A 24409-nucleotide genomic window follows, 5' to 3' on the forward strand; every position below is an offset into this window, starting at 1 on the left:
ATTATAATTAATGACAGAATTTTCTTTTTTGGGTGAACTATCCCTTTAAGGGATATTCATCTGAAATAAGACACTGACTGAATTAATATATGGGTGACTATAATCTCAATGCTTAAAGCATTTTTTATTTAATTTTCAGCTTCTAATAAATATTTTCAATATTTTTGAACGATCTGTTCTTTTCTTTGAAACGCATGAAAGCCGTTTTGTTGTCCAAACGCGTCATGAAGTCATGTTGTCTTGGTCTGTGGCGCCACTATCTGGTAATATGGGTCCATAAGAAATACTTGTCAGATTATATTTTCCTCTTTTTGTTTTATTTTCTCCTACTTTAATTGATTGCCTCTCGTGCACGGTCATATGTAATACACTAAATATTGTTTCTAAAGGTGGGGTATCTGAAATTTTAACATCGTTGCAGCAGGCATTATAGACGCACGACGTAGTGACATCACGCATCACGTCTAGGTTCTCGTGCGGCGGTGTTGCCATGACCGCTTATTTTGTACGACTTTTTGGTTGTTGTTGTTTTTGATAAAGTTGCTTATAAATGTCACATTATGGATATACCAAAAAATATCATTAAACGCAGTCGAGATTTTAGGCTTGCAAGTGCTTTCCCACTACCCAGATGATGTGTAAATGCGCAATATTATAGATGTGTGCGCAAGAGAGCATGTAGTTATCGATTTGGATAGCCGTTGTTTATGTGAAACATTTCTATTACTTTTGTCAAATACATTTTAGTTTCATATAAATGCATTTTTAACCGAATTATAATGTATGTTTTGTGCACGTTTCAATGATACAACATTTATTCTGGGTTTATTTTGTTTATCCAGCGAGATCTGGCAACACTGTAGTGCTGTTTCCCTAGTGTTAGCTAAACATCATCACGACCTTTGAAGACTAAAATCCCGGTCGAATGAATGAATGAAGTCCGGACACAGGTTTTAGCATGTCAAATTTTGCCATGAGTGCCCTGTGCCGTAACTTGACCAGGGGAGTGCTTTGTGGCCCGTCGTCATGTTTATCTATAACGGGATTTCGAGATTTTTGCAGTGGAGCCTCGCGACTGGAAGGCGCTGGCAGTGACAGCGCACGAGCCGCCAGGTGCTTAATTTTTAATCTTCCGGTTCAAATATTGTTAATTACTCAGGAATGCATGTGTGAGCGAGGGCTGTTGTAGTATAAAGTTCAATTTACTTTATTTTAAAGTGGTTACCTGCACATTCTGTATCGCATTAGCAAATTAGCCAGTTGTTTGTAGTTTTAATTAGAAAATATTATTAAAACCAGAGAACAATGGCTAATTGTACATATGTTATGTTCTGTTTTGTCTTTTACAGGTGATGACACGTTAATGAAGTTATACATTAGATAGAGCTCTTTTGTTAATGATTCTATAAATAAGGTCATGTGTCCAAAAACTGGCAGCTGTGGTTGCCAGAATAATTCTGTAAAAATACAGTAATATGTAAGCATATTTACAGAACAACCTGTAAATATTACTATTGAAAACTAATTTACAATAATAAAAATCCAACAGCTCTTTTCTGCTGAATTATCAAGGTCACACTGCCACTAAAATCTGTTTTGTACCTTGAAAATATACTAACATCCACCATAATAATAACAGGGGTTATAGAGAAAGACACATGATGAATTAGAGTTCATCACAAGTAGCTAATTACATTAGCTGAGGTAAATACTAATATATAGATGGTGCACACATACAAAACATATAGCAATATAATAATGCAATAAACATTAAGATGTAACATAAAACCCTAATGTACATAAATGATTAAAAAAAAAGAAAAGAAACAATCAAATGTGAAGTGTCACGCAGAATTCTAGGAGTGTCAGCTGATGGCTTTTAACTCTAAATTATAATGTGATTTGTTCTTTTTTTACTCCTGAAAACGGTACATCTAACAGTACTTTACTGTGAAATTACATGAAATGTAAGGGTAGGTCTATTACAGTTTTTCTCCATATGTTAACCAAATAATTTTTTTCAGTCTTTACTTTTTCCAGTCTTTTCCAGTTAAAATTACTACCGTTTTTTTTTTTTTTTTTTTTACAGTGTCTTCATCCTTGTCTACTTTGCTTTGTCTTAGTGCTGTAAACTTGACCTACGATGTGTTTGATGGGACGGTAGACAGCACGCCATTGGTGTTTCTTCATGGCTTATTTGGGAGCAAGTCAAACTTCCACTCCATAGCCAAGTCCCTGGTGCAGCGGACAGGCAGGAAGGTATGCTTCCAGTTTCTCCAGTGGTTAAGAGGTGCTGTGGGCTGTTTAGAAGAGTCTGTGCGAGTGTCCTGACTGTACTTTGTCTAGTTAGGTGCTGACAGTAGATGCTCGTAACCATGGCAAAAGCCCACACAGTCCTGTCTTGACCTACGAAGCAATGACCCACGACCTGACGCATCTGCTTGGACAGCTGCACATTGGGAAGTGTGTTCTGATTGGACACAGCATGGGGGGAAAGGTTGCTATGACGACAGCTCTATCTCAGGTAACACGTGCTGTATAATTTTTTTCATGCAACCGCAACTTAACATCTAATAGTAGGCCAAGGGGTCAGTGACATTAAGGACATGATGATCTACACTTAGTCATTTGAATAGACCGCTTATATAATGGATAAATAAAGAAATCATATATTAATAATTTGGATCTTTTTAGGGGGCATGAAGTTAAAAATGGCAGTGTGATACAATTGTCCTGATATTATAATGAAGATAAAAAAGGCTCATTATAAGAGTGAAGATTTTCAAGAAAGCAGTGTGGCTTTTTTATAGCAGTAAAAACAGTTTTGCAAAAATGTTATAAATAATTCACTTTTTTTGTCTCCTAAATCAAAGTCATGTGGTGCAACCAACATGCTGGAAAAAAACCCATAATGGTCTCATGGTCTAGTCTCTTAAAATATCTAATCATTTGACTTTTTCATGACAAGACAAGGTTAGTTTGGCTTATAAAATGTCATAAATGTCATGTCATGAATCCTGAAAACAAAAACAAATCTCAGTTCCTTCAAAATTATTAAGCAACACAACTGTTTTCAACATTGATTTGAATAAGAAATGTTTCTTGAGCACAGAAATGGCTGCTGAAAATTCAGCTTTGCAATCACAGCAATGAATTACATCATAAAATACAAATAAAATGAGAATAATTTAATAATGTAATTAGAAAATATAATAATATTTCACAATATTACTGTTTGTACAGATTTTTGATCAAATAATTTACCTTGGCGAGCAGGAAAAGTTTAGACTTGTTTAGAAAACATTTTCAAAAATCTTACCGACCTGCAAATCTTTTGTGTGTGTGTATATATACAGTATATATATATATATTTGTTTTATTATAAAAAAAGTAAATAAGTGATTAAGATGTTTACAATTAGCCTAAATGTATCCAGATAGTAAGCAAAATATGTTATTACGTTTCTATTTTGTCTCTCTAATTCAGCCTGATTTAGTGGAAGGGTTGGTTGTTGTGGATATTAGTCCCTCTCAGACTTCAGCCCGCACCAATTTCCATGCCTACATCCAGGCAATGAAGGAGGTGAAGATAGCCAGTGATATCCCACGTTCCACAGCACGAAGACTGGCTGAAGACCAGCTCAGGAAGATAGTAAAGGTAAACCATGTCACTGTATATAGTTAACTGGAATATTGTTATAGTGGCATTTCAATGTAATCACCCCACATTTATGTTGTTTGCAGGAGCGTTCAGTTCGTCAGTTCCTTCTCACTAACCTGGAGGAGCAAAATGGTGACTATGGCTGGAGGATCAACCTGGAAGCCATCTCAAACCACCTAGAGGACATCATGGCTTTTCCTGATTTTAAAACCACCTATGAGGGTCCAACTCTTTTCTTGGGTGGCAGTAGCTCAGCCTACATAAGGTAATAATAACTTTATTTAAACTCCTACTTGTACACATCATTGTGGTTAATATAATCTCTCTCTGTCAACTCAAGTTAAGTCACCATTATTTATATAGAGCTTTATACAATACAGATTGTTTCAAAGCAGCTTAACAGTGATAACAGGAAAATGATTTCATTTCATTCAAGTCAGTTCAGTGTTGATTCAGTTCCGTCGTAAATATCATCAATTATTAAATAGGTTCATTTCATCTATAAATCAGTTCTGCAAAAACTGATGTCATCGTCCAGCTCAGCTCAGTTCAGTTCAGTACTGTCAGATCGATAATACTGTTGAATATTAAAGGAACACTCCACCGTTTTTTGAAATAGGGCTTATTCACTTTCTTTCCTACATGCTTTTTTGTCTCAGTGCATGCATTGTTTTAGTTTGACAGGGTCGGCGCTAGCTTAGCTTAGCATAATGAATGGAATCCTTTGTTGCCAGCTAGCATGTCCTGAGTAAAAGTGATATAAAAAAACAACAAAAAAACACCTAATTACTTCTTGTGGCCTGCGTATTCACAACAAGTACAAATAGCGATGCAGATTAACACTAGGCGATTTCCTAGGCAGATATTGACTTATATATTAAGGACTATATTAGGGGGAAGCACAGGCGAAGCACTGCTACTTGGGCGTGATATCTCTGCGCCCAAGTAGCAGTGCTTTGCCTGTGCTTCCCCCTAATATAGTCCCAAGTCAATATCTGCATAGGAAATCGCCTAGTGTTAATCTGCATCGCTATTTGTACTTGTTGTGAATACGCAGGCCACAAGAAGTAATTAGGTGGTTTTTTTGGGGGGTTTTTTATATCACTTTTACTCAGGACATGCTAGCTGGCAACAAAGGATTCCATTCATTATGCTAAGCTAAGCTAGCGCCGACCCTGTCAAACTAAAACAATGCATGCACTGAGACAAAAATGCATTTGCCCACCTATCTAAATGTAGGAAAGAAGGTGAATAAGCCCTATTTTTTTAGATTAGATTAGATTAGATTCAACTTTATTGTCATTACACAAGTACAGGTACAAGGCAACGAAATGCAGTTTAGGTCTAACCAGAAGTGCAATAGCAGCAAGTGCAGGATATACAGTGGTTCATAAGTGCAGAACATGGATATGTACTGAATAAATATAGAGTTGAATACTATTATAAACAAAAATTTACAGATAGATTGTCCTATGAATATAATATACAGATAACTCTTACTGTGAACAGAATTTACAGCTAGAAATGTACTGAATATAATAATATACAGATGGCTATTACTATAAACAGAATGTTTACAGATAGATATGTACTGAATATAATATACAGATGGCTGTTACTATAAACATAATTTTACAGATAGATATGTACTATGAATATATATACAGATGGCTGTTACTATAAACAGAATGTGAGCATAATATACAGATGGATATTACTATAAACAGAATTTTACAAATAGATATATGTATAAGTTAGGCTAATGAGCAGTATAACAATGGATTTAAAGTAGTGCAAATAAAGTTTGGACAGAAGCTATCCGGGTGAGTGCAGTGGAAAGTAATTGCATATTACAGTTAAGGTACGATATTGCAATGTATATATAACAGTCGGTACTGTAAATAAACAGTCGGCAGTGCAAATGAGCATATTCCAGTCAAGGTAGTAGTGCAAGATGCATATGTAAACAGTTGTTACTGTAATAACAGTCAGCAGTGCAAATGAACATTATAGTATTGCAAATAACAAAATGGAGGCAGGTGTGAGGAGGGAGAGGAGAGTCAATCAGTATATAAGGGGAGTGGGATCAATGAGGGAGGGGAGTGGGATCAATGAGGGAGGGGAGTGGGATCAATGAGGGAAAACGGTGGAGTGTTCCACCGTGGAGTGTTTCAAAAAACGGTGGAGTGTTTCAAAAAACGGTGGAGTGTTCCTTTAAGCGTCACTTTTCTCTTTCACTTTTGAATGTTTGAAGTGTTTTAAATACATGTTTATTTAATTCTGTGTCTGTTTTCCTGCCATGGACCCCTTGGTTATCCTCTTAGCTCTGAGGATTACCCTGAAATCCAGCGACTTTTTCCTAGTGCTGATATCCAGTACATCCCAGATGCCAGTCACTGGATTCATGCTGACAAGCCCTTGGATTTCATCAGCTCCATAATCACGTTCTTACAATCATAGTCCTTGTCTCAGGTGAGGATACATACAGGTGCGCCCAATGATTAAGGGACAGTGAATGAATGGCAAGGGTGTGTGGACCAAGATGACTGTTATTGAGTTAAATCTAGTCTCTTACCTTATAATGCACAATAGCACCGGTATATAATTCCTGATAGTTAGTGTATTCATTTTTCAATGTGGTATTTGCTGTTGCGTAACATAGTTCATTAATTTTAATTGTATTAAAAGGATGTATAGAAATCTGGCCATGACTTTCAATCAAGGACATTTGTTCATAGCTGATACAAAACAGTGGATCCAGTGGTTTAAAAAAATATACTTTACCTTCATTACTTGTATTGTAGCTAAATGATAATTGGACTAGATTTTTTTAATAAATTATATATTTTTTTGGTAAGCATATTGTTGACATGGAAACCCTTTCTCTGTGCTCTGATAACAAATACAGATGTCTATGCAACAGCGTGTGACTTATTTAACTGTTCTCAAGCTGAAAGCATCTCTCACAATCTCCGCTTTAGATTGAATAAGACCACAACACTTTGACGTGCAGCCAAGAATTGTTACTTTTTTTTTCTGGAAACAGAAATTTGAGTTGTTTGTGAAATGTTTTAAATCATTAATGCTATTGGGCATAATAGGTTTGTTTCTGTTGTTTCAAAACAAGTAGGTGGGTAACACTAGTTTGGGGACCAATTCTCACTATTAACTAGTGGCTTATTAGTTTGCATATTACTAGCATATTGGCTGTTTATTAGTACTTATAAAGCAGATATGAATGCATATTCTACATCCCTTAATCCTACCCCATGCCCAAACTTAACAACTACCTTACTAACTATTAATAAGCAGTAAATTAGGAGTTTATTGAGGCAAAAGTCATAGTTAATAGTGAATATGTGTCCCCCAAACTAAAGTGTGACCATAGGTGTTTTATTAAAACCGTTTTGTATGGCTTTACAACAAATGAAAATGCTGCAATGTAACTAATAAGACATCTTTCAGAGCATCAGAAATTATGCTGACAAAACTACTTTTTTTCTTTCTTTTTTTGCCCTGGGTCCTCTTTTTTTCAAACCCCTTGTTCTGTATTTAACGAATAATCAATAAATCGATCAAGTACACAAGTGTGTGCTAAAATACCTGTTTTGGTGCTTGTTCGGCCATTAGATACTGCACAGTTTATCTTTTTGGAGCTTTTGCAGGTATGTATGTTAGTGTGATTTATTACTGACAATGTGCCTACCTCTGCACATTTTCCATCTAATATTGGTAGGTTTATCACTTATCAGTAGGTTTATCACTGTTGGATGGGTATTAAAGTACCAAAGCAGGGGTTTATGGGAAGATTTTCCCCGACCAGTGGTGTGTTAACGTTGTGTGTGGCACACATTTAAGAATAAATGTACATGTGGTACTGTTTTGGCAGTCTTTAGTATAAAAGCTGCTGTTATAAGGGGATATTTTTGTTCATTGTGAAAGTGTCGATGTTTGTAAATGACAAGTATTTTGTATATTCATCCATATACAGTACTGGTTATATAAATGTATACTATATTATATATTATATTTATGACTTTATCTTAATGATCGATAAATCAAGAAATATGCTGCAAATTGACATATCCTAAATGTCAGTGTGTATTCTCTGATGTCACATTATCATTGTATTGAATGTTTATGGTGGAACACTAGAATCGTAGCCCTGCCGTTGCTTGTTACGTCTATTCAGACACAATTTTGTTGTGTTTCTGTGTTTACAGGGAACTGTATCTTGCAGAATTATAGCTTTTCACAACTAAAGTTTACTGCCAGTGATTATCAGCATTTTTTTTATTTTTTAAAGATTATGTCTGAACTTTTAGCATTTCAGTGGACTGTTTCATAAAGCTAGATAAACGGGTGTCATTGAAAAATTAACATTGAGAATACAGTGTATTTTAATTTTTAACTCCTTATGAAACAGCCCACTGATTTAAAGAATGTACATGTATGCCATTCTAAAAGACGAATCAGTTGAGAACGTAATGCACAGACACTTATAATGTTTTTTTTAACAGTATAGTTTGTGCTTAGCTTATTCACAAAGTACAATGAAATTAATATATATATATTGGGTTTGTTATCTTGGCACTTAGAGTACTTGATATATTTTCATTGTACGTAATCTAAATTAGAGAGTTAAACCTATTCTTGATGCTTCATGCAGTACTCTATATTGTTTGTTTGAAAGTGGAGAAAACTAAATGTATTGTTACTATTTAGTACATAGTGATACTGGTTCTTTGTTTTATTGATCTAATGTGTCCGTAATGTCAGGTCATGAAAGAGTGTGTGGGAGTAACAGTATGGGTCAATGTTGAGCAGTTTGTATGGGTGTATTGCCTTTGCATGCCCGAGTGTATCTGTGTGCAGATTTGTTACTACTAAATAAATGTACAAGTCTTCAACCTGCTTATGTGATTGATTTGTACTACCTTACAGACAGTTTTACTACATATACAATGCTGTAGCAACTGCTTTATTCCCATCAGGGGCCGTGAGCATTGTAAGTATCGCTTGTTCCTGTACAGGTACTGTCAGGGCCTTTAAAAATCTGCTTAGAAGCTATACTGTTATTAAATATTATTATTTTTTAGATAATTTAGGTAATTCGCATTTATGCACAGCAGCAACCATCATGCATATAAGTAAGGTGTGTTGGTTACATGCAGGATGGTAAACTTCCTATTTAGTCAGTGAAAACAGATCTTAGTGGTATGCACAGAGTATAAAGATGTTTATACACTCATATAAATAGACAATACTTACAATAATGCATTGCACCAACCAAACCAAGTAGGATAAGAGTCACTTACTCTGCTGTTCAAACGTTTGGGGTCAGACAGAAATTAATATTCAGTATAAAATTGATCAAAAGTGGCAGTAAAAAACATTTGTTACAAAAGATTTCTATTTTTAAAAAATGTTGTTGAACCTTCTATTCCTCTAAGAAAATATTTCAGGTATACACCCAAATGTTTTCAACATTGATAATAAGAACCGTTTCTTGAGCCCCGAATCAGTATATTTGAATGATAACACAAAAATTATAGACTGAATATAGTAATGCACAGTGATCACTATCAGAAACCACCACAAAATGGACTTTGAGCATAATTTAACCCAATGTGGATTAATAATTAATAAAGTTAACAGCCTTGAATTATGTATTATTGTTTCTCTGTCACCTTTATTCCCTTTTCTTAACAATAGACCAGATATCACGTCATTCAAAACCTTCTCAGATTCTCAGTCACAACAGTTAACATCACCTCTACAGAGAAAAGCACATCCAGTTTAATGCGTCATGACATTCTTCATAATACTATTTACATCCTTAAGATTGTCATCTCACTGTGGTGTGGGAATATGATCTAAATAAGCGAACAATCAATGAGACGTGAGGTCATCCATATGTTACGCGTCACTGAAACGGCCTCGTCAGTCCAAAGAAACCGTTTGAAAATTGTCCTCTTTGTCGCTCACTTGTGGCTGAGACTCGACAGGTCCCTGTGTAGCGATTTTTCCGCGTCTGAACTTGTCTTTCCATCTCTGAGTCGCTGCGGGTGACCGGGGGGTCGACACAGGTGTTGGCGCCAGGGTGGCATAATCAGGTTTTTGAGGGAGGGGCTTATTTGAGCGCCGCAAAACAGAGAAGCCTTTAGGCTTCTTCTGGGCCTGTTCTTCCTGCTGCTGTTTGAGGAGCTGGTGATGAAGAATGGTCTGTACGTCATCCTGTAAGACACATGACAACTGTTTTAAGAACATCCATGAGGAAAATCAACATGGCCAAATCACATCAATGAGTGTGTTCAGGGGTTTGCAGGAAAACCAGACAGAGTCCAGATGGCAAAACAGGATTCAGATCCAACAGTCCTGCAGAGATGAAGCCCTAGCAGCTGTTCTCCCAACAGATCACACTTACCCCTTGATTACATTAAATAACATCAATCATATACAGTGTTAGATCATATTAATATTGAAATATGTATTTTTAGAACAACATAGTTGATTTTTAGTGCTTTTTTACTCAGTTAAGCCTATTAAAATGATAATGACCCTATAATGTTTCAACAACTAAAATTCACCTTGTCTGTTGACGTAAACATGTTTGATTGTTAACACTTTGAAATTAACTAGACCAGATACAAATAAAATATGAAAAAAAAAATCACAAGTAATAATATATATTTTTTATTCTTTCTTATTTTTGCTTTCATTAAAAAGCAAAAGTAGCAAACTTTTTAGCAATTAGAATTTTTATCAGTAATTAATTGGCATCTGAGTCTGTTTAAACATACTTTCCAGGCCTCCAGCTCTACGGACAGTTCTAGTCGTCTCTGAACAGCTTCCAGAAGTTGGTTGTTTAGTTTCATCATTTCGTTCTTGCTTCTCAATAGCTCAGTCTCCATTGCTTGTTTTCTGCATTTAAAAAAGAAAAAAAGCACAGTTGTCATGACAGAAATGGAGTGTTTGGCATGGTAATGGGTATGAAAATATTGATATTTGGTCTTGGAAGAATAAAACTGCTACGCTGCTGCTGCAGAGCAAGTACGAAACTTGCTACTGCCAATACATACACGACACACTGCTGTGAGCAAGACATGCTGTTGCTGTACAATATAGCATACATCAAGTACCCATAAAAATCTATACAGGTTTAGCTGGGGAAGGTGGAGGATTTCTAATTGCTACAGCAAATGCTGACCAATATGAAAGTCGAGCAGCGAACTCGTTGGCTACTGATACAGCAGGAACCAATCAGCTGTGCCCTATAGAGAATGATGATTGCAAGCAGTTTGAGTTAAGGACCTAGCCAGTGCCATCTAGTTTCATCATGATTATATATACAGTGTGTATATATATATAATTGTCATCAGATATTTCTAATAGTATTTCAATGTCTTATTTCACGACAAAAGTAAAAAATTAGTCAAGTGATCAACTGAACTCACTTTGCAATGGCTTCATCTCTGTCCCATAGAGCTTGCTGTAAAATGGCAGCATCTTCCCCAGACCTCTCCTTTCCCTGTCAATGGTAGTAGATTGGTTTTAAATTGCACATATTATGCTTTTTTTTAATTTTTTTATTATACCTTTCCATTAGTGTGTAATATAGCTGTTTTGTGCATGAAAACGATCTGCAAAGTTACAAAGCACAAAGTCCAAAGGAAGTTAATCTCTCCAACTCTCTTTGGCGTTTGTAGTCCTGCCATCATTTCTGTGACTTAGCTCTGTCAAAATGCCGGCTACTCGATAAACAGTTGGGTAAGTGATTTCGCTATGTTGCTGCATTACATTTCTGGCACACACTCTATGTGGCGGACAAATCAACAACAGACTGTAGCAGTTGACCAATCAGAGAAGACTTTTTTGGAAAGGCAGACTTTAAAAAGATAGGAACAGAGCGTTTCAGGTAGAAGGTGAAAAGAGATGCTGCATCAATGTAGAGTATAAGAAAAATACATTTTTTGGAACTTTAAATCATGTGAATGTATTCTAGCAGCAATTACAAACTTGTAAACGAGAATAATATGGGCACTTCAAAGATTTTTGCAATTGTTCTTAAATTTAAGGAGCATGTGAATGTAAGGCCTCTGGTAACCATTCCAATGTAGGAATATGCAAATTCAAAAAAGAGGCGTGCCACATATGAGCCGATGGGCGTGGCTAAAGCTCACCTGAGAGTTGTGGTTAAGGGCGAGACTACGGGCCACCTTCTTCAGCTGAAGCAATGCGGTGTCTAAAGTGTTGGCCTGGGACGGCTGATTGACTTCTGCTGCTTCCAAGTCTGTCAGAGGAAGTAGCAGCTTTACAACAGACTGAACCTCCTCTGCCACCTGACACACCGCAAAAACAATGAAGATGCAATTATGACAAACCCTGATTGCATAAATTAAATCAATAATCCAGTCTGTTAGAAGCTGCCATCACATACATGAGGGTGTTGTCAAAGAATATTTACAATTGTGGCATGACAAAGTTGAAAATAAAAAGTTAAGGGCAAGGCCTGTGAGACAGAAAGTTCATTTAAAAGCATGCAGACTCACCCGATGTCTGTTTTCACTCCAGCCAGGTCCGCTTTCATTTTGTTGTTCCAGTCTATCCACCTGAGCCTTGAGCCTCAGACTGCGCTGGCGAGATAATGCCACCTCCCTTTTCACTTGTTTCAGCTGTAGCCACAGAGAGAGCATTGAATGAGCACAACATTCATGCTTCTTTTGTTCATACAGCTACACTTGTGTGCATGTGTAAATCCACTCAGAATGATATCAGACTGACACATCTGCAAGCATAATCGCATTATGTTCTTGTCTCCTTTATAACCTTGCTATTCTGGATTTTCAGAAGAGAGACAAATGGAATCTTGCCATTCCGGTGAAACTAGCAGGAAACATTCAGAACCGAATCTGAGATTACCATAGTGATTTGACTGCTGAAAAATGTTTCCACTAAACGTCTGAATATAGTTACGGTGTTTCAAAAATGTATTTGATTTAGTTAAATACGCATCATTAGGAAAACATTAATAATGCAGCAAGTGAAATCAACATTCCACTGACAGTTTGTCCTGGACATGGGTTTGCCTGTAAGTAAAGACACTTGTGTTCATTATTAGCTCTGAAGAGTCATGTTTGGCTGGATAAAGGAAAAGTGGATTAACATTTGTTAAACATTGATTGGGCATCTGCGGCCCGTACCAAGATGGTAGTTGAACAAACTCAGGGTTGCAGGATTAGTTTTGAGTTGACAAAACCAAACCAGTCCAACCAGGCTTTGTTGGTACCATCATGCTGATCATCAACTGTCTCTGTCAACTCAGGTTTTGATCCTGAGTTTAGGAGTTTAGGTGTGACATCAGTAGCGGACAACCAATCAAACTGCGATTCATTTCTCGCTAGAGAAGCAGTGCGATTCACTTCTCTCTTCTGCAGAAAATTACGAGATTGAAAAATATTAAGAATTTAAACAAATTTACACAGCAAGGAGAAAATTGCTGTCTATGAAACACAACAACTAAAAGAAAAAGTCTTGCTATATCAGTGCAAGTAAAAGTTGTTAAGTTAGTTACAGTTGATAAAGGTATAGAGAGAATTGAACATTTAAGTTCACATGTAGTCATTTTATATATTTATTCCTTTAAACTGCGTAATAATAATTGCTAAACTAAAATTATACATGTGTGTTCGATTAATAATTACATAAATAATATCTAAATCATACAAAATTATTATTCTAAATAAGCGTTACTAAAAGCGAGACGATTTTGTCTTTAAAAATCATTTGCTATGTAGTGGTCTTTAATTTAGAGTAGAAACAGGGGGAGTGACTTTATCGCATCAAACATGTGTCACTTTGCTCACAGCTGATTGGTCCAAGTTCGGTTTGCAACCTCTAACCTGGAACATAACCCCGCCCCGGACCAGGTTAGTGGAGCGTAAATTACTATGGCGATGAACACTGCTAAAAGCCAAACCACTTTCATGGTGCCTAAAACCCAGGGTTGGCGCAAACTAAACTGAAACATATCTGGCTAGCCACCTAAACCGGCTTCACGGTATAGGCCCCTGGTCCTCTCTTTGATCTTGTCCTTTTGTTGTTTGTTTGCTTCTTCAATGATAAGATTTACAATATCTCAAAATGAATAATACTTCTGATGATTTTAATCTGTTATTCTGCTGCCCTGGCAGATATGTACTCCTATGTCTAATACTTAGTTTTTTACATCATAATAACCAAATAAAAACAAGTATTTAATGCTTTACATTAAGCTATACTGTAAAAAAAAAAGTTGCTGCCTTAAAAGTTTAAGTATAATCAACTTAGATGTTTAAGTCATTTCAACTTAAATTATATTAAACTGATTTTAAAACATGAGTTGAATCTAGTAAAACTTATTTTAAAAAAAGTTTAAGCAATGTAAAAACATGTTGTCATAAATTATTGATCATATAATTTTTGCAGTGTAGTGAAAGCTGATTTGAAAACAGTGATTTGTTATGAAAAAAAAAAGAAAAAAAGAAGAAGAATTACAGGCTACAGCATGAATGAAGAAAGTTTTGTATTTCTTATAGAGTCTGGTTGAGGATAATCCAAACTGTCAAATTGTTTCAAATTAAAGAGATATAGGCTACTATGAAAATGTAACGCTGTTAAAATCAATGAACAAAAAAAAATAAAAAATAAGACAGAAATCAAAAACCTCTTAAGCATTTATAGACTTTGGGTAAGGGATAATCAAATATGTCAAATTTAACATTTTAAAACGCTTTAAATTTAGGAAATAATAATTAAAGAGATACAATAAAAATATATTTAAAGCTATTAATCCCCTTTTCTTTAAAATAATATACGGGACAGAAATCACAATTGTACAGCTCAGATTCCTTTTTCCGTATTGTGTTCACTGATTGTGAATCACTGTAGCCTACTCATAATAAGCATGACTCACCGTGGCAGACACCGGGCTGGACACTCGTCTGCGAAGTGGGCTTCCACTCCGGAGCAGATCCGGTAACACTTCATCTATGTATGACCGAGGGGGCTTCGGGGCCCCGTCCGTGTCAGAATGCTCAGTTTGATCCGTCTCAACTGTATCATCGCTGTTGCCATCCACTGCCAGCGGTTCTTGTAACTCATCCAGTGTGGACAGCGGTGAGCTGTTAGACTCTCTGTCCAATTTACTGTCGTGACTTGAAATCGAATCCCTTTCGTCAGTTAATCGTTTGTGCACTTCCTCAGTGGTGAGAGGAGATTCCATGAGGTCCTTGATTGTGCGTAAAGTTAATTGTGAACCTCTCGTATAGGTCTCCATTATCTTCTAATAGCGAACAAATCTAAGCAGCATGTTCTTATTATGGGAGAGACGACTGAAACCGAGAGAGAATGCCTTCAAACCAGTTTTTCCTGCTTTTTGACGCTCAGAAATGTCACGTGTGCGTCAACAATCCTCACCGGGTTCGACATCACAGAGGGTTTTGTAACCTTTACGCAGATTAATATAAACATGACGAGATGCTTGAGCGTGTTCAGGCACGTCTGTGGAATAATAATAACACCCCTTGATTATGTTAAGCTTTGATCAACACACTTAGGCTATCATATCATTAAGTCTCCTTAAGAGAAATGTGAGAGCGAGAGAAAGAAATTGCGTGCATATTATAAAGGCTAAATGTAATGTTGTTAACATGATCAGATCTGTCTAAAGTAAACAAATGGGCACAAGCTGTTCCGTTTGGCTATGCCCTCACCCTTACTCAAATAACAGGTCTATTTATAAAGCCTATGGGAACTCCGACTCGTTTCCCCGAATCGGTTCTTTTGAATAGTTTGAATCGAACCACACACAAAAAAAAAAACGATTCAGTGATTCTTTTACTTAATATTCGCTATAATGTAGGCCTACCTCAATATAATAGCGGTTTTTTATTAAAGTTTATTAATAAAGGTTGTAATTCGATGTAGGCCTATTGTTTCCGTGATTCAGCAAATAAAAAATAGAACTTTGATTTCTTTAGGCTAATTGTTTACTGCTGGATCCGTTCTGAGCTATTTCCAAAAACAGTCAAATATTCTGTCAAATCTAACATTGCAATGCAATTTTATAATCTATTAAAAAGGTATAATATAAAAATGTAAAGATATTCAAATCCTTGAACAGAACATAAAAGACATTTTAAACACTTACGTTAGCGTCTGGGAGATCAATCCAAAATAGTCGTTCTATGTAACATTTCAAAACACTTCAAAATTAGGAAAAAAATAGGAATAAAAATAAAACTATAGACTCACCTTTGAACAGAATCGTTTAAACAACTTATATCCATTTCTTACAGAGTCTGGGATAGTATCTGGATCAGTTGGGAGCTACGATTGGCGAAAGAAATGTTCAAACCGAGAACCGGTTCAACTGATTCACTGAAATGATCTGACTCAGAAGAACGATTCATTAACGAAACCGACATTGCTAATTTATAGCCAACGCTTATGGACAGAGAGCTGGTGCACTGTCAAGGTTGTGTAAAGTATTTTGTTTTTGGTGGTGCTGTAACTGAGAGAAGTATAGCCTACGTACGAGCAAAAGAGCGAGCTGCAACTCGCGCCATAAACACTGAAGGGCGAATCGCTATTGGTGAGTGAACTCGGCCATTCAAGAATAGAATGTGCTGTTTTGCTTTCTAAAATAACACAAACTCATTACGAATTATGAAAAAAAAAAAAAAAAAAAATTTATTACAAATTGTTATGAAATACACACTCAAACAATTTGACCCTTGACAAAGTTAAACATGGATTAATGTGTTTGTGTGTGTGATCAACTTTAAAAGGACAAAGCCTACTTTGAAGTAGCCTACTGGATTTCTGAATTGTCAGAATGACCAAAGAGGAGGAAAACCCTGAATGGGTTGGTGGTCAGGAATTTTATGACAAATATGAACCAAAGGAGATCTTAGGAAGGTAGGTATCACTAATCTTGATGAAGTTTGTGTCTGGAAAAAGAGGCATAAGCATATAAAATAATAACAATAACAATGAAATTCTTACCATACATATAATTATAATTAGCCTACATATCAGTCCTGATTTTATCTGAATGTATTTTCTCCCAGAGGTGTGAGCAGTGTGGTTCGCCGATGTGTGGACAAACGGACTTCCCAGGAATATGCAGTGAAAATCATAGACATCACACCATCAGACAAAATGACACCTCAAGAAATACTAGAAATCCAGCAGGCCACTGTGAAAGAGATCGACATTCTCCGAAAAGTGTCTGGACAAAAAAACATAAGTATGACTGTCCAGTGGAAGTTCCTCTTGATCCCTCAGAGACTTTTACAATACATATAACCTAATATAATGGTGCTATAAAACAGAAAATCATCTATCTTTTAATTTATTACTTTTTTTTTTTCAGTTACAAAATTGAAAATTGTAAGGCTATTTTGGTTCTGCAAGAACAACAACAAAAAATAGGATGTCTTTTTTCCCCCCATAGTTCAACTGAAGGATTGCTTTGAATCAAAGGCCTTCTTCTTTTTGGTATTTGATCTGTAAGTATGGCACACACCATCTCTCATGTCCGTGTCGCACTGTTGTTAGTGGTCACATACCCTTATATAGAGACCCAAGCTATTTCTAGGGACCAAAATATTATAGACTTGAGCCAGTATGAAACAAACCTAGCAAACTTTTTGAAATTTCATAGCAAACACTCACAAAACTATAGAATTGTGGTTGCAATTTTTGCACAGGTTTACAGCAGAAAATGGCAGCATATTAATTGTTGTGTTATTTACAAGTTTGCTCCCTGTTCAGATTTCTAAACGTTCCCTGTGGAGATTATCTGCTGGTTGACACTGCTGCATACAGATAGGACACTGCCTATTCTAAGAGCCCACAACAAACTCATTGCCAAGACGAGACTGTTTCTGCCAAACGTCCGACTATGCAATATCACCCCTAATTCCTTCCTTTGTCCAGACACTTATATTTTGAACAGATGCAGTTAGTTTTTCTTATCTTTCATCATTTTATAGGCCTTGGCATTACTGTTTTGTTGATGTTTAAAGATGAATGTTGTTTTAACAGGATGAAGAGAGGAGAACTCTTCGATTACCTCACAGACAATGTCACCCTAAGTGAGAAAGAGACACGGTCAGCTCCCTTGAATAATCCAATTGTGGATTGTATTTAAACAAACAAATCCTATGCTAAAAAGGAGATTATATAATCAAATGTTTTAAGCTGTTGCCAACAACAACAGTGCATCTTGATGGGTTTAAAGTTAGTTATGTCACACTTATGAATGTAGTGTTTTTATACTTCTATTAATTTCCTCATACACTACCATTCAAAAGTTTAATGTTCAAAAAAAGAATTATACTTTTATTCAGCAAAGATGGATTCATTTGATCAAAAGTGACAGTAAAGATATTTATGATGTTACAAAAACATGCTGTTCCTTCTTAAAAAAATATTAAGCAGCACAACTGTTTTCTACATTGGTAATAATAATAAATGTTTCTTGAGCAGCAAATCAGCATATTAGAATAATTTCTGAAGGATCATGTGACACTGAAGACTGGAGTAATGATGCTGAAAATTTAGCTTTGCCATCACATGAATAAATTACACTTTAAAATATAATAAAATAGAAAACAGTTGTGATAATTAACTGTATTTTTGATCAAATAAATGCAGCCTTGTTGAGCACAAGAGACTTTGTACATTATGTACATTACAACTTCAGCTGTTGTTTTAACCTTAGAGGTACGACCTTGATTATTGGCACTCAGTTTTCTCTTCTCTCACTCTTTGATAGAAAGATCATGCGAGCTCTTCTGGAGGTGGTTGAGTATCTTCATTCCCACAATATCGTCCATCGTGACCTGAAACCAGAAAACATTCTGTTAGATGATGATGTGAATATCAAACTCACTGACTTCGGTTTCTCGATCCAGATTGAGCATGGACAAAGACTGAATGGTGAGTTCTTATGAACGCCTTTAAATAGAAGCATTCGGATTGCAGATATTGTAGTTTAGAAGCACCTGCCTCTGTTTCACCCCTATAGAAGTTTGTGGAACACCAGGTTACTTGGCTCCAGAAATCATTGAGTGCTCCATGGATCCCAAACACGCTGGCTATGGGACTGCTGTTGACCTGTAAGCACATAAAATAAGTATGCATCAGCGATATTTTAGTATTATTTACATACTATTATAGTATTCATTCTTTTAAATTAGCTTTTATTGTTCATTTTAATTTCATTAATGACTCACCCTCATGTCGTTCCAAGCCCGTGAGACCTTCATAAGGGCCATGTAATATATGTATATTTTGCTTTACAAAAATGCTTTAGAACACTTAGTTTTAGTTAAAAACACATGAACTTCCTGGCAGTGACAGTGAACCAGAAGAAAATGAATTGATTCTTACATAACCTTCTTCTGTCTTCTCTTGTGTAGATGGAGCACTGGCGTGATCTTGTACACTCTTCTGGCTGGATCTCCACCGTTCTGGCACAGGAAACAAATGCTGATGCTTCGAATGATTCTTGCTGGGAAATATGAATTCAGCTCTCCGGAGTGGGACGACCGCTCAGACACTGTCAAAGACTTGGTGTGTGTTGCTTGTTTTAATTCGTCGTGGTCCCGTTTGTCTAGCTGACAACCAGTTTTGAAAGAATTTCAAGAAAAAAAAAAAGTCAACTTGTTTTCTTCCCAGTAGATTTCCAGATTATTAGTTGTGGACCCGCAACTTCGCTATACAGCTACAGAAGCCCTCAATCACCCCTTCTTCCAACAGTACAGGGCCGCAGAAGTTCGGCATTTCAGCCCTTACAGGAAGTTCAAGGTAAAGAGCAAATGTTCTAGATGATTCTTCTTAAAAAGCAATGACTTTGAGGTTTTCATTGTCACCCTACACATTGCAGGTTATTTCTATGACCGTACTTGCCGCCATGCGCATCTACTGCAACTACCGTCGTGCCAAACCTGTGACCAAGGAAGTGATCTGCAGCGACCCGTACGCCATCAAACCTCTACGCAAAATGATTGACGCATGTGCCTTTAAGATCTACGGCCACTGGGTGAAGAAAGGGCAAACTCAGAACAGAGCAGCTTTATTTGAGAACACTCCAAAAGTCATTCTGCTCTCTATCGCAGCTGAGGAGATGGATGTAGCACACAGGACTTGGTGAGGGTTCATCATCTCCAGTTACTACTAGATACCACAGTTTACCTCAAGACCATGTTGATAACGGTCCAAAAATAGACATCTATTGCTATGACAGCATATCAGACCCTCTTATTTGCACAGTGAAAAGGAAACAAGTAAATTATCTTCCGGAGGCCTTTTATTTTCTTTTAAATGCTAAAAAAGTCAAACCAATAAAAATGTATGGTATTATTTAATACAACTGCATTTCAATTCAATTACATGGTTAAATTGTATATCTAAATGGTTTTAATGATTAGAGAACAACTATAAGATTCACAGTATTTTGTGGAAAAAAAGCAGATGAAGAGTTCAGATGCAAAAACCTCTAAATGCCATCTGAAATTTCCTCTTAGAATGATCATTTTGATCAAGCTCATATATTTAAGTTCAAGAATTTCACTTAAATGGCAATTAATAGGTAATTTTCATTGCCTTTTAAGTGAAATTACTGAACTTAAATATACGAGCTTCATAAAAATGATCATTCTAAGAGGAAATTTCAGATGGCATTTAGAGGTTTTTGCATCTGAACTCTTCAGATATAACACTGAATATTCTCCACGGGAGAAATGTAGTATCAATCCCATAATGCACCACTGGCATCAACTAGTCTTGAACATTTGGCCCTTAAAGCTCAGTCCTTTTCTGTTTTGCATTTGAGCTCATTGCACAGCGGAAGCCCAGGTTATCAGAGGCTGAATCTGGTGTGTTTCCCATCCTGCATGTGAGAACATAAAATACACATTTTGTTCATCATATTCTCATAAATTGCTTTGGACAAAAGCTTTAGCAATTGTTGATGGACCTGCTTGATATCAACTGGAAGTGTTACAAGAAGCACTAATAAAAGTCTAATAAAAGCTGACTTTGAGTAATATGCATATAGCATGACTGACCTAGTGGTGACACGAGCTCTGTGATTGGCTGAGCCATCGGCAGTGTCGATCCAGGATGCTCCACGCAGGACGTACATGGTCTGAGCACCAGGAAAATTTGACGAGGTCCACTCCCAGACATTACCCAGCATGTCATATAGTCCTGGCAAAAGGTGGGATATTATTCTCAAAATTCAGAACAATACAATAACAATTTTTTAAAAGAAATTAATACTTTTTTCTGCCAGGATCAGATTAAACTGATCAAAATAAAGACATTTATAATGATATAAAAGATTTCTATTTCAAATAAATGCTGCTCTTCTGAACTTTTTATTCATCAAAGAATCCTTAAAAAATGTATCACAGTTTCCATAAACATTTTAAGCAGCATAACTGTTGGTGAGCTTTAAAAAAATGTACCAGCCCCAAACCATTAAACATTTAGGTAGATTTTATCCCAGGTAGATTGTTGTTGATAATATGTGACGTACCAGAAAGTGTAACAGCTCATGTGCCGTGTGTCGTACCCTACCATAGTTATTCTGTGGAGGATAGGCAGTTACAGGAGCTACACCATGATAGCCATCTTCTCTGGTGTCCCCATCCGGAAACAGGCCCTTTTGTACAAAGAGTTTGCAATTTACCAACAGGCTAAGGACTTCAGAACTTACAAAATATACACTTCTCCTTTAAGAAATGGACAAGAAAATCCCTCAACTGACCTGCCAGAGGTTAGTCCGGTTCATCAAAAACTTGTTGCCCCATGGGTATGTCCTGCCTGAAATACACATGTGCTGGCTATGAAGGTTGCGGTACATAAAATGATGCATAACAGGTGGACAATACTGCATGACAAGAATAAGATTAAGTTAGCAGGCACAAGGCTTTTTTGGCTTGCCTTCTAGACCCCCACGCGCAGCCATTTCCCACTCTTCCTCAGTTGGCAGCCTTTTCTTCTTCCACTGACAGTAGGCTTGGGCGTCATTCCAGCTGACCTGCACCACAGGGGATTCCAGTCTGCCCTTGATACCAGAGCCTGGTCCTGCTGGCTGCACACATTAAAACCAGAGACCTCAGACATTCATAAAGTCTAAATTAATTCATTAATAAACAATAAATATATTTTTAAATCATGTAATACATTTATCTTTATAAAATGTGACACTGAGGAAAATGTCCGTGAAGATATTATCAAACTACGCTTGAATATCTCAAAGAAATGCAATTTAATATTGTACATAGAGCTTACAGTATATGTCTGCAAATAAATATAGCTGAATAAATACTACTTTTACTGTATCATCTCCCCAATGTCTTAAATGCAACAACAGCATCGGAACATTCTTTCATTGTCTCTGGGAATGCCCTTTGGTTGCTTATTTTTGGAATGGTGTTTGTGATAAATTATCTAATATCTATAATATGTAACAGAAGGTTACAGCCTCCCCAATCATGTGCTTGCTGGGTGTACTGCCCTCCTCCCTTTTGGAATACTCAGATGTCTTTAAAACCTTACTGATGTTAGGGAGGTAATGAATTATGAATAAATGGGTTGGTACTGAACCAGAACTGATTAAAGAAACTATACTTCTGGAAAAGATTGGATATATGTTTATATTGTTATAAGTCTACTATGTATCCTGAAATGCTCACATGATGAGATTGTAATTGTTTTTCTTTTCTTTTCACTCATTCACTTATTTATTTTTTTGAACATTGTATATTGTTAATGCTCCATTTATTCATTACCGTTTATGCTGATTGATTATTTTGAAAAAATATATATTTTTTATCCTTTTTAATTTTTTTACAAATTAATAAATTATTATTTGTATTTATCAATCAATCAATAACAATAAAAAAATAATATATTAACCCATACTGGTCGACCACTAATTTAAGTTGTTTAAAGTATTTCAAAAGTCTTGTGAATTACATGCATATAGAATGTTAACTGTCACCTGTCTCCAGAACACTTTCTCGACTGGTAACCACCAAGGCGCAGACTAGGAAAGAGGAATGGGGTCATTTTAAGAGAATAGAGGGTAAAAGAGAAAATATAGTACAAAAGACAGTGTTTAGGAAATGGAAAGGAAATTCCCATTTAAACACTTTGAAAAACGTTACGCTCCTGCTGTGGGTTCATACCTCAATTTTCTGAGTGACCTTACTTTTCAGTTCATCTGAGACAAAATCCTGGAACACAAAACTCCAACCAAACGTTTCAGCCTCTGTTTTATATTTCTGCAATCTGACGAATTCCCTGGAATAATCGGAAGCAGTTGTTTCAGGCCGGTAAGAAGACACACAATACAAAGTGTGTTAAAATAGACAAGATTAACCTCTACGTTTAAAGAGAATATTTGGTCATTATATGGTGCATTCCTAAACAAGGCTGCTCACTAGGTTTTGAGCCAATATCTTCAATGACAAGTACCTGAAGTCAGAGTTAGTGACAGGATATTTGTCCATCTGAAACGGCTGGAGAGTCACAGCTCGTGTCGGTGATTCCCCATCTCTCCCATCAGCGGCACTGGTTCCCATCATCATTGTTCCGCCAGGAATAAACACCATCTCATCGTCTGCTAAAACAATTCAATCTTAAACGAGTGTCTACTAACAGCAGATGCTTGGTCCACTCGATTTTCACTGAAATATCACAGATGAATGTTTCAACTATAAGAACCTTTATGTCACAAAATATTTTAACTGTTTTCTTTTTTTGTTAAATTAAAGTCACAGCAAAACCATATTGGAAACTTTTCACCATGGTTTTAATTTATTTTGCTACTTAAATGTCTTTTATGTCTTGATTTTGTTTTATTGTACACTTGCCCCAGACCCAAAAATATTATCTGAATGAAATTATTATTACCTACTTTACTATTTCAGTATATATTGTAAAAATGTATGTGTGTGTGTGTATATTATGAACAGAAATTACACCCCTCATTTGTGTTGTTGTCATTACAACCAACAGTTTTTTTATTTCTTCTAAAGTTTGTACTTTTTAATCAAAATGACAGTCAGTGCAGAGCTGGAGATGAAATGTGAGACATGATGCGTGAAAATAGAAAATATATATGACACGACAGAATACCTTTATTGAGCTTGAACATTGTAATTTTGTGTCATTGGATACATAAAATGTCAGCAATTAAAACTACTTATTTTTTATGACAGTGATGGGTAATACCACGTTACAGTTTTAACGTAGTAACAATAAATTATGTTAGTATAAAGTTTGTAAGCAAAGTAATAAAAAAAGCTGATTTTGGGGCTTCCTCCTACCTGCTGCACTGGACATAGTGCACAATAATACGAGATATAAGGTCTCCAAAAAGATCATCATGATAAATAAAGGCACGTGATGGGCAGATTCAGTCCAGGGTCTGATTTATCAAACTAAAAACACAAGAGTTCTTCTTAAATCATGAATAATGTGGTCAACAACAACACTGAGGTTCAGTCATTCGGTTTCACTCTGCTGACTGTCACTGAATCTCGTTGAAAAGTGTTTATCGCCACCTATTGGTTTGGAGAAAGACGTATTGCGTCGCATTGTATTTTCCTCTCCATTGTTCTCACTGATTTCAGTTTTTGTCAGAGTCTTGTCACAGTTATTGCTCAGCTATTATTAATATAAG

At 36.2% G+C, this 24409-nt stretch overlaps 4 protein-coding genes across 7 annotated transcripts; 2 read left to right on the top strand and 2 right to left on the bottom strand.

The window, feature by feature from the left end:
• Positions 1-856: 856 nt before the first annotated feature.
• abhd11 (abhydrolase domain containing 11) lies at positions 857-8570 on the top strand. 2 transcript variants are annotated; one of them, XM_084388151.1, is made up of 7 exons: positions 857-1113; positions 2124-2259; positions 2351-2524; positions 3487-3657; positions 3744-3925; positions 5985-6132; positions 7884-8570. In XM_084388151.1, exons 1-6 carry the CDS (start codon positions 959-961, stop codon positions 6118-6120), a joined length of 954 nt encoding a protein of 317 aa, XP_084244277.1. In that variant the 5' UTR covers positions 857-958; the 3' UTR covers positions 6121-6132; positions 7884-8570. The 2 variants fall into 2 exon arrangements, with proteins under 2 accessions (XP_084244277.1, XP_084244276.1); XM_084388150.1 differs by lacking the exon at positions 7884-8570 and having other exon boundaries at positions 874-1113; positions 5985-6267.
• A 306-nt stretch (positions 8571-8876) lies between these two features.
• On the bottom strand, positions 8877-16105 carry bicdl2l (bicaudal-D-related protein 2-like). Of its 2 annotated transcripts, XM_084388144.1 has the most exons (7): positions 15955-16105; positions 14615-15201; positions 12213-12335; positions 11844-12002; positions 11118-11191; positions 10464-10584; positions 8877-9897 (listed from the first exon to the last, which is right to left on the bottom strand). In XM_084388144.1, the coding sequence occupies exons 2-7, from the start codon at positions 14975-14977 to the stop codon at positions 9604-9606; spliced, it is 1134 nt and encodes a 377-aa protein (XP_084244270.1). In that variant the 5' UTR covers positions 14978-15201; positions 15955-16105; the 3' UTR covers positions 8877-9603. The 2 variants fall into 2 exon arrangements, with proteins under 2 accessions (XP_084244270.1, XP_084244269.1); XM_084388143.1 differs by lacking the exon at positions 15955-16105 and having other exon boundaries at positions 14615-15426.
• Positions 14628-20757, top strand: phkg1b (phosphorylase kinase, gamma 1b (muscle)). Its single transcript, XM_084388142.1, has 11 exons — positions 14628-14817; positions 15999-16294; positions 16491-16620; positions 16773-16951; positions 17159-17213; positions 17752-17817; positions 18485-18648; positions 18737-18827; positions 19131-19284; positions 19393-19518; positions 19598-20757. The coding sequence occupies exons 3-11, from the start codon at positions 16538-16540 to the stop codon at positions 19862-19864; spliced, it is 1185 nt and encodes a 394-aa protein (XP_084244268.1). The 5' UTR covers positions 14628-14817; positions 15999-16294; positions 16491-16537; the 3' UTR covers positions 19865-20757.
• On the bottom strand, positions 20463-24268 carry sumf2 (sulfatase modifying factor 2). Of its 2 annotated transcripts, none has more exons than XM_084388154.1 (9): positions 24054-24268; positions 23200-23344; positions 22911-23025; positions 22724-22768; positions 21661-21811; positions 21485-21540; positions 21295-21379; positions 20781-20922; positions 20463-20602 (listed from the first exon to the last, which is right to left on the bottom strand). In XM_084388154.1, exons 1-9 carry the CDS (start codon positions 24112-24114, stop codon positions 20512-20514), a joined length of 891 nt encoding a protein of 296 aa, XP_084244280.1. In that variant the 5' UTR covers positions 24115-24268; the 3' UTR covers positions 20463-20511. The 2 variants fall into 2 exon arrangements, with proteins under 2 accessions (XP_084244280.1, XP_084244279.1); XM_084388153.1 differs by having other exon boundaries at positions 23200-23347; positions 24054-24261.
• Between the last annotated feature and the right edge of the window lie 141 nt (positions 24269-24409).

Source organism: Rutilus rutilus (assembly GCF_951802725.1).
Source record: "Rutilus rutilus genome assembly, chromosome: 18".
In the NCBI taxonomy this organism is placed as follows: domain Eukaryota; kingdom Metazoa; phylum Chordata; class Actinopteri; order Cypriniformes; family Leuciscidae; genus Rutilus; species Rutilus rutilus.

Excerpts from the sequence above, each read along its gene's own strand:
- abhd11 (XM_084388151.1), top strand. The coding sequence starts at position 959 with ATGTCAAATTTTGCCATGAGTGCCCTGTGCCGTAACTTGACCAGGGGA. Across the intron at positions 1,114-2,123 it reads GACAGCGCACGAGCCGCCAG|TGCTGTAAACTTGACCTACG; the intron begins GTGCTTAATTTT and ends GCTTTGTCTTAG. Across the intron at positions 2,525-3,486 it reads TGACGACAGCTCTATCTCAG|CCTGATTTAGTGGAAGGGTT; the intron begins GTAACACGTGCT and ends TCTCTAATTCAG.
- bicdl2l (XM_084388144.1), bottom strand. The coding sequence starts at position 14,977 with ATGGAGACCTATACGAGAGGTTCACAATTAACTTTACGCACAATCAAG. Across the intron at positions 11,192-11,843 it reads CCCTTAACCACAACTCTCAG|GGAAAGGAGAGGTCTGGGGA; the intron begins GTGAGCTTTAGC and ends TACCATTGACAG. Across the intron at positions 10,585-11,117 it reads AGAGATGAAGCCATTGCAAA|AAAACAAGCAATGGAGACTG; the intron begins GTGAGTTCAGTT and ends TTTTAAATGCAG.
- phkg1b (XM_084388142.1), top strand. The coding sequence starts at position 16,538 with ATGACCAAAGAGGAGGAAAACCCTGAATGGGTTGGTGGTCAGGAATTT. Across the intron at positions 17,214-17,751 it reads TTCTTTTTGGTATTTGATCT|GATGAAGAGAGGAGAACTCT; the intron begins GTAAGTATGGCA and ends TTGTTTTAACAG. Across the intron at positions 18,828-19,130 it reads TATGGGACTGCTGTTGACCT|ATGGAGCACTGGCGTGATCT; the intron begins GTAAGCACATAA and ends TCTCTTGTGTAG.
- sumf2 (XM_084388153.1), bottom strand. The coding sequence starts at position 24,114 with ATGATGATCTTTTTGGAGACCTTATATCTCGTATTATTGTGCACTATG. Across the intron at positions 23,026-23,199 it reads GTCACTAACTCTGACTTCAG|GGAATTCGTCAGATTGCAGA; the intron begins GTACTTGTCATT and ends CGATTATTCCAG. Across the intron at positions 21,380-21,484 it reads ACCGGACTAACCTCTGGCAG|GGCCTGTTTCCGGATGGGGA; the intron begins GTCAGTTGAGGG and ends TTTGTACAAAAG.